The sequence below is a fragment of the Colobus angolensis genome, unplaced genomic scaffold, assembly GCF_000951035.1.
Source record: "Colobus angolensis palliatus isolate OR3802 unplaced genomic scaffold, Cang.pa_1.0 Scaffold353, whole genome shotgun sequence".
Lineage (NCBI taxonomy): Eukaryota > Metazoa > Chordata > Mammalia > Primates > Cercopithecidae > Colobus > Colobus angolensis.
Window position 1 is genome coordinate 1,207,758 of NW_012116855.1, and position 13,529 is coordinate 1,221,286.

Sequence of the window (13,529 nt, forward strand, 5' to 3'; positions counted from 1 at the left end):
GAAAGAAAGACAGTATCTGACAGCTTCTGTATAACATAAGGAAGCATTTTTTTTTTTAAAGAAAATAGCATTAAAATATAACTTCAAGCAAATTGCTATGACTGACTTAAAATAACATATTCAGTACCACCAGCTCTGGATTAAAAGAAACATACACTTTAGTTATGGGAAAAGTTGTGGCCAAAACACAGTGTTTTCACAGCTTCTTTACAGTTTGCTCCATAATAAGTGGGTGTTGTAGAGCCCAGAGGAACATCATTCACATATATGATTTCAAGCAGTGTGAATCCCAATTAGCATTACACTAGAAACGTCTGAAAGAACTTCAAATCACAAACCTTGTTGAAATATCCCTGAATAGCCATTTGCAGAAGCCTGAACTGGTTTTTGCCTAAGTAATAAAAGAATCCTGACTGTTACTCTGAGGGCCCCAGCTAGCTGTGACATCAGATATTTCAGTCTACTCCCTAAATTCTTTTTACAAACACAGTCAACCACAGAAAATAAGGTACTTTTTTCCAACAGATGTTTGTTTACATGAAGCTCACAGGCCTACCAGGCTGTTGACTAGTTTATTTCACATCAGCAGAGAGACTGAGCTTGCCTTCTAGATGAGATCTTTCCATTCAGCCCTTGAGACTGACTGCATATATGCCTTTAGGATTCTAATAGCTCTTATTTTGCAGTGATTAATCTGTTTTTATTAAGACCTTTTTAACATGACCAAATGGGGGTTCTGGTATGACTGCTATACCTTATGAATTCAACTTCTGTTATCACTTATGGCTGTGTAAATAATTGATAGTGACTTATTTATGGATAGGCTTCTATGGAAAGCATGTTTCTAAAGAATTTTAAAATGTAGGTTCATTGATTTTAAAATATCTCCCTTGTTTTCTTATCTAAAAAGTATGTCTGCATGTATATGTATGTCTACATATATAAAGAGCCTTTTAAATGTTTATTACACCCAAAGGAAAATATTTTATAGTTTTTCTTAAAGTTTTTTTAAATGTATAATTGAAATTTAAATATATGAACATATCATAGGTATCCCAGATATAAGAAGAGCTTACCAGCGCATGTTAAATTCACATAGACCTGTATATAGGACAAATATTTTTGCTAATAATATGCTTGTTTCTCTACATGGTTGTATTATTCATATGGGGCTCATGTCTCTTCTATGTGTGAGGTTTTACAAATTTCCCAGTTTGCTTTCCCTTGTTGTAAGACATACTGTACTACAGTTTGAATACCATTCTTTGAAAACTCTAAAAGGCTTGTGTTAATGAAGTGCACCATTCACTCTTGAGGTGATTTTTTTCATATTGTTAGTATGTAGAAGGAAGTTCAAGGTAACACTTGAAAACAATGCTAGATTTTAGCACAACTCACTTGTGTTTGAAACCATTAAAAGACTTTATTGCCAAATAAGCCAATCTCATTATAAAATAAAGGAGATCTCATTACAAAAGGAATTTCAATATTACTATTAGTTTACTAGCTTAAAGGAGAATTGATGGAATAGTGAATAAATTTTTTATTAGGACCAAATATTCAATAGTTTATCTCTGTTATGATCTCAGTTGAAAATCATGGCTTCACTTCACACAAGGGTTGGAATTTTAAGGTAGATTATATGTCTAAGATTTTCTGTTTCAACAAAGGAAATGGCAATGTTGAGTTTTCCCACAGTTCAGCTACATGAAATACTGGGACATACAGACAGCTTCAGTTTGAAAGCCAGACAACCTAGAGTTGTTTTCCTTATAAATCTAATACTAAATAACCATTTTCTGGATATATTTAAAACAGTATATGTGATTTTTTTATTTGTTTGTAGTTTAGTTTATTAAATCATATCCTTGTATAAGTAGGCAGTATTTCTTTTCTTTCTTTTTTTTTTTTTTTTTTTTGAGATCAGTCTCACTCTGTTGCCCAGGCTGGAGTGCAGTGGCTCACTGCAACCTCCGCCTCCTGGATTCAAGCTATTCTCGTACCTCAGCTTCCTGAGTAGCTGGGATTACAGGCACCCACCATCATGCCCAGCTAATTTTTGTATTTTTAGTAGAGACGGAGTTTCACCATGTTGGCCAGGCTGGTCTCGAACTCCTGACCTTGTGATCTGCCCACCTCAGCCTCCTAAAGTGCTGGGATTACAGACTTAAGCCACTGCACGTGACCGGCAGTAATTCAACCTTACGGCATAAAATGAGTCCCAGAATTAACTGATCCAACTTCTGGTAGAATAACAAAGTTATTATAATGTGTTTGAGATTTCTTTTATTCGTTGATCAATTAAATTTATTTTTTTTTTCTAATTCTGTTATTGTTATAGTTGAGAAGGTCAGTAGTCTAAGAGTTTTGATGTCTGTTCCAAGAATTGTGGCTGTTTTACTAAGTAGATTTAGAGAGTATGTTTCAGATAATATGTACAATATTATCTTATCTAATTAAAATTTGTTAAGTTTGTTAAGCATATACTATAGTCCTGATGCTTTGCTAAGTATTTTAGATACAGATATATAAATTTTATATAAGTTAATATATATAATTGTATTTATATAGTTATACACTAAATTATAAATATTCATGTTATTTTATTTAATAATGTATATTTTATATTATCTATTTATAATTATACATTTATATATTTAATATTTTATACAAATATATGGTTATATAATATGGTATGTTATACATATAAATATATATAAACATATTTTTACTGTGTAATATAGAAATAGATATAATTTTATTTCTCATAACCACTCTGAAATAAATATATATACACACACACACACACACACACACACACACACACACATATATATATATATATTTTTTTTTTTTGGAGACAGAGTCTCACTCTGTCACCCAGGCTGGAGCACAGTGGTACAATCTTGTCTTACTGCAACCTCCACATCTCAGCTTCAAACAATTCTCCTGTCTCAGCCTCCCAAGTAGCTGGGACTACAGGCAATTATTGTATTTTTAGTAGAGACGGAGTTTCACCATTTTAGTCAGACTGGTCTTGAATTCCTGACCTCAGGTGATTCACTTGCCTAAGCTTCCTAAAGAGCTGGGATTACAGGCATGAGCCAATGAACACAGCCTGAAATAGATATTGTTAATGTCAATTTATAGAAGAAAGAAAGACACAGCAAAGGTTAGTAACTAAAGCTACTGCAGAAAGTATAAGCGTGACAGAATTTAAATCAGTTTCAGTTTTTAAAAAATTTGTTAATAAATAAAGTTTATGTTGTTATCCTATCAGCATGCCAAAATTAAGTTAGAAAAAAATGTACACATGCATGTCACAAGAATTGCTAAACTGAGTTTGGAGATGTTCAGTGGTAAAATCATGATAATAGTGATGGAATAGTCATGATGACAAAGAAATGGAGGGTTTTAGAAATAGTAAAACTGTACTAGAGATTTCAAAATCTAGATTCTGATTATCTTTCACATGACCTTAGGGAAGCCACTCACCATGTACTTCCTATATTTTTCACATGAGCAAAATCAATCTCTGGTTCTCAGTCTTAGATACTTGTACAGCTGAGGCCTTTAAGATTGTCAGAGGAGATCTGAGACTATTTTGTTGGTGGTAGTTTTTCTATTTATGCACATACTATATATACATTGGAAAATAAAAAGAAATTACAGAGAAAATAATCAATAAGAAAAAGCAATCACTTATAACCCTATCATCAATAAGGAACATTATTGCCATTTTCAAGTGCAACCTTGTAATGTTTTGTCATGTACATTTCACTTATGATCTCAAGATCAAACTCAATATGTCAATTCTGTCTCAATTCCATTTAAGAGTATTATAAATATTTTACTGCATCATTTTAATAAATGTCATTTTAAATTATTGTTTGACAGTCCATTATTTTTATGGCTATCAAATACATTTTTAACATTTTGAAACCATAACAGAAACCCTAACTTTATATACAAGAAAACTTTCACATTAAATCCCTTTGCTGTTATCTAGATATATAGAAATTCAGTGTTGTTGAACATGATCCAGTATAATAGAAAATGGGAAAATGTATTCATCAATACAATAGCATTTGCTTATTAGACACATCTTTCAAAATATAGACAAAAAGAAAACCCAACCCAATCTTTATATGATGAGGGGACTAATAAAGGCTTTTTGTGGCAAAATCATTGACAGCCACTGAAATGAAATATTCTCAATTCTTTATATAGAGTTTATGTAGATATACAGCAGTGTGTCTCACTTAAAAATTGTGGTCTGCCTATGGGTCTTTTGGACAATGCTTTTTTTTTTCCTAATAAGCTTTCTGTCGCCAGAAAAAATGAGAGTTTAATACCACAGATGTGCTTAGTAGACATAGAGATAGAGATATACCTCTATGTACTATGGCTCTTGGGAAGGCCACAAACCATATTAGCATCTAAAATTGTTTTTTTTTTTTCATCCCACAAGAACCAATGATTAACCCCGCCTAGAATGTATGACCTCGAGTAATCATTCTAGGTATTATTCCAACCATGTTATGCTAATTCCCATGCCATCCAGTATTGTTCTGTATGCCATTCTGTTGGAGGCCGAAAGAATGAGGGTGGTGATCAACTCAGTATACCACTGGAGGCTATACAAGTAAACAGCAAACTGTTCTCCTAAAAGAATGTTGGGAAACTGACAAACTGCGTCTGCTGCCCAGAAGGGATGCTGAGGGCAGTCAGGACCTAGGCACAAGTGTTGCTTGTGATTAGGCACATCTGAAGCCTGTTAACAACAATGTGAACCTGTGATCGGTCAAGCAGCCGACCAATCATTACCTCCTTCCCCTCCCTGCTTTTTCTACCCAATAAATACAAAGGGCTGTAGAAACTCAGGGTGCTGCCTTTGCTCACTAGAAGCAGGGAGCTCTCTTCTTCTTCCCCAACCCTTTCCTTAAAACAGTTTCTTTTGTTTTTTGTTATCATTTCTATGTTTGTCCCTTTGTTCAGTCTTGTAGTGCGGAACTCAGGCAGTAACAGTAGGAACTGTCCTAATGACAGTCTCACGCAGTAACAGTAGTAACTGTTGTAATGAAGGTCTCCAAGTAGTAACAGCAGTTAACTGTGTAGTGAAGGTCTCAAGTAGTAACAGTAGTAACTCTCCTAATGATGGTCTTAAGTAGTAACAGTAGTAACTGTTGCAGTAACGGTCTCAAGTCGTAACAGTGGTATAGTAACTGTCTTATTGATGATCTGCCACATCACTCTGTTCTTTTATATGCTCAGAAAAGGAAAGCTGAATCAAAATTTACTCCGAAACCAGGGCTTCTCAAATCTTTCTTTCTCAAAGAAGAGTTTACAGTGAACAACAAAGGACTGGGGCATTAGGTAGAAGAGGTCAATATTTAGTTTTTTAGTGCAAGATAATTGTTTCAAAGTCTGTTTTATCTCAAAAATTTGTGCAAACTTTATATTTTACTCCTTAGTGTATCTGTATTCATTTCAGTGCTTTAAAATATTAATAACCTTATATCCTTTAATAAAATTGGTACCCCAGAAGATGTACTTATATCCTGTGGCTCACATTCTTGTACTTATTTTGATACTGCTGTAATTAGTCATAAGAGTTCAAAAATACCATGAACATGGATGTTAGCACTAGAACAAACACATGCTCTTCCAAAATAACTATTTTTAAGGATGATGTGTATTCAGGTACAGAAATTCCATAGGGTTGATAAAATTTATAGTTATTTCAATGTGCTCCCAAACTGCAATATAATAACTTTTAGGGGAACAGAAGATAGTTTCATCTTCATTTCATTGTTTCCTTCCAGTGTCCTACACATTCGAAAGTGCTAAAGTAAATGAGGACCTGGTGTAATCCACTTTTAGATACCGTGAAAAAGAAAAGTGGAGAAAGTGAAAGCTGCGTGTGAGCTTTGGGAAGAGACAGAGTGATTGGTTCTAAGCAATTTGCTCTTATGGTCAATATGGAAATGATCCCCTTTTTAACAACTAGTAGTTCAGGTTGCACCAGATCTTGCTTTTTAATATTCTGCTAGAAGGTTTTCTGTAGAATCAGATACTCACAACAAAACTTCTTCCATACTTCTCTGGCATTCCTGTTAATTTATAGTAATTGCTGGTCTGTAGCATTTGAGTATAGCACTTATCATTATAAACATTAATTGTTCGTTCTTTTTAATGATCTCAGTCCATATACTGTATATTACATTAATTCTCATACTACCTGATTGAAAAGGGATAAATAATACCTCTCTCCTTTCGGCCGGAACCGCCATCTTCCAGTAATTCGCCAAAATGACAAACATAAAGGGAAAGAGGAGAGGCACCTGATACATGTTCTCTAGGCCTTTTAGAAAACATGGAGTTGTTCCTTTGGCCACGTATATGCGAATCTATAAGAAAGGTGATATCGTAGACATCAAAGGAATGGGTACTGTTCAAAAAGGAATGCCCCACAAGTGTTACCATGGCAAAACTGGGAGAGTCTACAGCGTTACCCAGCATGCTGTTGGCCTTGTGGTAAACAAACAAGTTAAGGGCAAGATTCTTGCCAAGAGAATTAATGTGCGTATTGAGCACATTAAGCACTCTAAGAGCTGAGATAGCTTCCTGAAACACGTGAAAATGATCAGAAAAAGAAAGAAGCCAAAGAGAAAGGTCAGCCTGCTCCACCCAAAGAAGCACACTTTGTGAGAACCAATGGGAAGGAGCCTGAGCTGCTGGAACCTATTCCCTATGAATTCATGGCATAATAGGTGTTAAAAAATAAATAAATAAAAGACCTCTGGGCTGAAAATAATAATAATAATAATAATACCTCTAAACACAGATATATAAAAGTAGATTTGGAGAATGAGAATTGTGAAAGTAAATTGCTTAGCCCAAGATCTTAGTGGCCAAACTGAGATTTAAGATTTAATTGTCAATTATACTATTTATTAGAGGCATTCTTGGCTGTCATGAATACTATTATTCATCCCACTTGTGTACACAGCTGTTCTTTTCAAACATGCCTGGCATTCGTGTGCACATCTCAGTATCCTGGACAGACAAAATAACTATTAAAAATCTGTTAGAAAATTACCTGTAGAAAACAAGTTAATTGTTTTCTAAGTCTAGGTACTTTTGTATCAAAGTCTAGGTACTTTTCTCGTCTAAAAGTGTCTCAGGAGACATGATTTAAATGTATGAATTTTTTGGTAATTGATTAAAGGAAAACTTTCAATAATTTCTAAAATTTTTGAAAATGATTAAAAGCAAAACACAATTTATTGTCCATTCCTTTATGATATAATGAAAATACTTAATAGGAAAATAAATGGAACTACAAAACATACTAAGAGATGCAATTTAGCAGACAATAATAGTTTGAGATGCTTAATTACAGATCCAAGAAACAGTATAGATATTAGCAAGGACCAGAAATTATATGTTCTTATATATGGGCATACTTTAATATACATTCTCTACAGCTATAATATTTTTAAAACTGGACATTTTGTTACAAAAAAGGAATAATTTAAAATAAGACTGTCATCATGGCCGGGCATGGTGGCTCACGCCTATAATTTTAGCACTTTGGGAGGCCAACATGGAAGGATTGCTTAAGGACAGGAATTCGAGACCAGTCTTGTCAACATAATGAGACTTCATCTCATTAAAAAGAAAAAGACATACTATTTGATGTGGAAACAAATGCTTTTATCCTAGAGGCTTTGTTTTATATATGTTATATTGATATTGCTAGAATTGTATATAGGACGATATTTTTACAAGTTATCTTCTCATGGAAAAATATACGTCTTTTGATTTAGAAAGGAAAAATATTAAATAATACATTAGATTAGCTTTTATTATTTAAATTTATTATTATTGAAAATACCCGCTTACGGTATCTCCTGAAGCCACTGGGAAAGTTGCTAAGGCAGCAGAAGTGGGGAGACAAGATGGAAACATTAAGTACAAGACATTTGGCTTTTAACCTCAGATCACCATTCACTTAACTGTGTCCTTGAATTTGTTGTTTGGCATTTGTCAGTGGTCTAGGAGAAAGGTATTAAATATTGTTGTCTAGATAGTCTTCAATCCATAAGTGTATTTCATGACATAAAGCTGACATTTTAAAATGTATATCTGGACCAGGCACAGTGGCTCATTCTTTTAATCCCAGCACTTTGGGAGGCCAAGATGGGTGGATCACTTGAGGTCAGGAGTTCAAAAGCAGTCTGATCAATATGGTGAAACCCTGCCTCTACTAAAAAAAATACAAAATTAACCAGGCCTGGTGGCGCACGTCTGTAATCCCAGCTACTTGGCAGTCTGAGGCAGGAGAATTGCTTGAACTCGGGAGGTAGAGGTTACAGTGAGCCGAGACTGCACCATTGCACCCCAGCCTGGGCAACAAGAGCAAAACTCCATCTCAAAAAAAAAAAACCCAAAAAACAAAATGTATACATGCATATGTATAGTGTGTGTGTATATTTTTTGTCTAGGCTTTTGAGAAAAAGTGCTATACATAACCAGGAAATACATGATGAAAGTGCCCTGTCAAGTTAGCTAGCCCATGACCTGGGACCTTTTCTTTTTCCTTAAGGTTACTGTCCATTCGTGGGTACCAGTGTCATTGGTTTAAATTGGAGGCTGTATTATCACCAAGGGACTGATGTAGAACCCAATTCTCTACTCCTAATATTTGTTCTAGGTTTGCTCGTTCTTGAGTAAAACTTCTTACATTGCAATCTGTATAAAATGTTGGAGCAAAGCACTGAGTTTCCTTCTGTTCAACCTATTGACTACAGTAGAGTCAAAGCATCTACTATTTTGTTGTTGTTTTTTCCTCCTAGCATCAGTAAGGCACAGATTATTAACTTGAAAAATCAGCTAGGAAGATGCTACAGAGCATCTGTTTTAGAGCAGTTCTGCTGTGACATGGATGGGACTCAGGACCTGTGGGGATGGTCTGCCATGGATATCTGTGAGCTTGTAAACATAGTTTCCTCTCATAGAAACCTCCCAAGATTGTTCCTCTGGAGAACCATCAACCAGAGCCTGTGCTGTAGTAGAACGTGAACTATATTGCTAAACAAAGTGAAAGCCTTCCCTTTTTAGATAGTTATTTTGATTATTTTTTTCTTTATCTCTCTGACCACATATGGCCTGAAGAATAAAATGTGGAATAGAGAAGAAAATGTATAAATTTATCAGTGGAACTACCAACACACTGTACCTTAATTTTCTCTTGTTCAAAATGAGGATAATGCTACCTATCACAATAGTAATAGTAAGTAAGTACAATAGTAAGGAAAAATTGAAAAACAAAGTTTTATTTGTAAAGAAAACAAGAAATAATATTTCCATAGGAAATGAGATAATGCTGTTATGTTGTCTTGCCTTCATTTTTATCTCACTGTCTAAATGGTATCTCTCTTTAAAAATCTACACAGATGGTTCACAGGCACCAGCCAGACCCCCTAAACCACGACCCCGCAGGACTGCACCAGAAATTCACCACAGAAAACCCCATGGGCCTGAGGCGGCATTGGAAAATGTCGATGCAAAAATTGCAAAACTCATGGGAGAGGGTTATGCCTTTGAAGAGGTGAAGAGAGCCTTAGAGATAGCCCAGAATAATGTCGAAGTTGCCCGGAGCATCCTCCGAGAATTTGCCTTCCCTCCTCCAGTATCCCCACGTCTAAATCTATAGCAGGCAGAACTGTAGACACCAAAATGGAAAGCAATCGACATATTCCAGGAGTGTGGAAATGAGAGAACTGAGATGGAATTCAAGAGAGAAGTGTCTCCTCCTCATGTAGCAGCTTGAGAAGAGGCTTGGGAGTGCAGCTTCTCAAAGGAGACCAATGCTTGCTCAGGATGTCGACTGCTGTGGCTTCCTTGTTTTTGCTAGCCATATTTTTAAATCAGGGTTGAACTGACAAAAATAATTTAAAGACGTTTACTTCCCTTGAACTTTGAACCTGTGAAATGCTTTTCCTTGTTTACAATTTGGCAAAGTTGCAGTTTGTTCTTGTTTTTAGTTTAGTTTTGTTTTGGGTTTTTGATACCTGTACTGTGTTCTTCACAGACCCTTTGTAGCGTGGTCAGGTCTGCTGTAACATTTCCCACCAGCTCTCTTGCTGTCCACATCAACAGTTAAATCATTTATTCATTTGGCTCTCTACCATCCCCAGGCCCCGCCCAGGTCCAGTTCCATTTCTCCCATTCACAAGATGCTTTAAAGGTTCTGATTTTCAACTGGTCAAACTAATGCAAAAAAAAAAAAAAAAAAAATCATGTGTTCTTCACTACTGAGTTCCTTCTTTGGAAACCATCACTATTGAGAGGTGGGGAAAACCTGAATGTATAGAGCATTTATTTGTCAATAAACTGCCTTTTGTAAAGGGTTTTCACATAACATCGAGGAGCTTCCCTTTTTAGTTTAAGCTTTGTGACCTTTAATCCTCCGTATTCTCATGTCTGTCATCCCGGGGTATCACAACTGTAAAAATCTACAATATTAGAAAGCAGCTACTACAGATGTGGAAGATATAACACTTGTATAAGACAATGCTGTACTGAAGTTATATAGCAAGGTCCTCTGATACTTATGCCTGCATTACTTTGAGGGATGCTGAATGAGAAGGCCCTCTCCCTGAAATATATTAATAATTCTCAGATAAAATTATGGGCATACCTTTTCTGAAGTGGAATTAGAGTTCATTTCCCATTTGAGTGATTACGTTCTAGCTCCTGGGAGCTATGGGAACCAGTTCATACTGCAGTGGAAACGTTAACTCTTTGATGCACTGTTAAGTGTCAAGGCTACTGTGGCGATGTTTTTTGCAAAGTTCTCAGTAATTTCCTCTCTGCAATCAAATTAGAGTTCATATTTAATTTGCAGATTCTCTCATTCACTGCTCCACACTGCTCTATCAAATCAGGTGAAAGAAATGAATACAGTTTTGCCTTTTTTACAAAATGGTGGTTGGTTCTTAAGGCACCGTGTTATTACTCTTAATAAATCTACAAATATTTATTGAGCATCTGTGATGTGCTTGATGCTGTTAGGCACTGTGTTTTTAAAGCACAAACTCTCAAAAGCTGATTCCAGCTAATGTTTTATTTTTGTTTTTCTGTATTTTTTATGACAAAGTCTGTCTGATAAGACAAAGCCTGGAAAGTTTCCCCCAAAGCTTTAGAATTTAGAATTAGCTGTTACTCATATCTAATGAGAAATTAATGGAGAAATGAGATGAAATCATCTCTGTGTAAGTGCTTGAAGCCACAGAAAGTTTTCTAAATACGGACTAATTGTGGGTTTGTGCATATTTCTGTGTCGCCTCTTTTCACTTCACACCCACTGTGATATACAAAGATGCATCAGATAGTGAGCCTGCCTTCAGGACTTGGAAGGACATGACTGAACATCTAGTAGATCTGGTGGAAATTAATGGTATGCCAAAGACATGTAGACTAAGTTGACCCTGGGAGAGGAGTTAATGCATTCCTTTGCAAAGTGACATGTGCCCTTTTTTTTTTTTTTTTTTTGGCAGTCTTGCTTTCATGGTATGAGATGAGGACTCACAGGCCTTGGGTAATTTCTGCTTTTGTATGAATTTTTTCAGATGGTTGTGAGCTGGTTATGTCCCTGGAGGGGAATTTTTCGTCTGCCTTAGATGTTCTTCCCATGAGTAGGTATATGAGCGAAGTTTCTTACACTTTTAAAATTGTATTGGCACGTTTTCTTTTGCTTTAAGAGAACCCCTGTTGTATCATTGTGATTTTTCACTTGTTTTAACAGTTTCAGATGTCACCTTGGAGTAGCACACAGTTTATTTTGGCCTTTTTATGATTGCTGCTGATAGGTACAGTCTAAAAGCCAAAAGTTGCCACTTCATTGTGATAACATTGTTATAACATTCCTAATAGATTAGAGAATGATGGAAAATAAGAATATTAGAAAACAGCACATTCTCATTCCGTTTATAAATAATATTTGAAAATTTCCAGTGAGAATTAAAAAAGAAGGACTGGTGATGATATAGCAAACCTGGACCTGAAATTTTTGGGGAGGATATCTATTTTGCAGAGAAAATTTACCAACCTCCACCAAAATCTCTGCATCTTGTACTCAATAGCAACCATTAGTATTGTCATTTGAAAAGAATGAATCAAAAATTCATACAGAATGGAATGAAAAGAGGAAAACTTTCTATTAAACACTGTCAACAAAGACCCATTGCTATCTATCACCTATGAAATTAAACCTAAAAAAAATTTTTTTGAGAAAATAATTAAATTTTTTTTTATTGTAAAAGCGACTGATTGTTGATATTTGGAAGTGATCCAGACTTTGTTTCACTGTGATTCAAAAAGTTAGACATTCCTTCCATTTCTCAAGATTTGGTAATGCAAATTTTTTTTAAGTCAGCATTTTATATAATTCATAAAATTAAGACAAATTAATTTATTGATATCTGGCCAGTGTGAACCCTTCTCACCCAACCCAAACATGTTCTGGAGGTAGAAGGACTTATCCTCAATTATGTTCCAGTAAATTTATCTCCATAATCTGTTTTTTCCGGTAATGTATGATATATCCTCACCAAATTTTTCTAGAATTGAATAAAAGCAGTTTTTGCTTAACCTGAATTTCCTTCCACAAATACGACCTTCAGCTCTTCCCTCTCTGTTTCCCTTCTGCCCACATTGCAAATAGTCTTCATAATAGAGCCCTCATTGCAACTTAAAAGGGTCCCATTTGTTAACTCAGCATTTCATATACCAAGAACACTTGCAAAGATTTGTTCTTAATGTGAATTTTTTATTTTTCAGTTCCAGAAGCATTTCCTACAGTTTGAACGTTATTTTTTCTCTCAGATTTTCAACTTGAAACTTTGATTTGCACTGAATTAACTTGGTTAAGATGTTAGTTTCTCTTCAGCTAACAGATTTGAAAGCAAATTGCAGTATATTTGAATAGTTCAGGTACTGCCTGTTGACCTGGAATTTTAGTGATTCTGGGAAAGTTTTCCAGACAAAGACACCGATAGAATGAAGGGTTTTTTCCCCAATTACTATTTTATTGTTTTTTTAAATGCCTTTTTAAAACTTGTGTAATGTGGCAAAATAGTCACATGTTCAATTAATTTATATTTTCTTCATTCCTTTTCAATTCTGGTTATTATGTAACCTCAACTATTTTATCTGTTCTTTTAAGGTATTTTATAAAATGAACGTTAACCAAATGCAGAGTTGGTACTTTATTTTTCAAATGAACACAAAAATTTTAGAGCATTTCTATGTTGTAAGTCTTCTTCTTCATGTCTAATTGAACAAAGTGGTGCAAGGTATACCCATCCTAGGTAATTTAGTTATTAAATATCAAAATCATAATTTTAAGATAGCATAATAGATAAAATTGTCCCTATGTCATAGATTTGAAAGTCAAAGGTGTATCAAGGTTCCAAGTAAGAAATATCATATCTAGGAAATGCTGAAAGTCTTCAGGATGT

General features: G+C 34.9%; 1 protein-coding gene across 2 annotated transcripts in view; it reads left to right on the forward strand.

Annotated features, from left to right (window-relative positions):
- Positions 1 to 13,258, forward strand: part of CBLB (Cbl proto-oncogene B, E3 ubiquitin protein ligase) — a 216,023-nt gene extending 202,765 nt beyond the window's left edge. The window contains exon 18 of one of the 2 annotated variants that reach the window (XM_011952954.1): positions 9,462 to 13,258. In XM_011952954.1, coding sequence (XP_011808344.1) covers positions 9,462 to 9,721 — 260 coding nt within the window. In that variant the 3' untranslated portion in view covers positions 9,722 to 13,258. The remainder of the gene's footprint in view (positions 1 to 9,461) is intronic. The other variant, XM_011952953.1, reaches the window with a different exon arrangement.
- Positions 13,259 to 13,529: the final 271 nt, after the last annotated feature.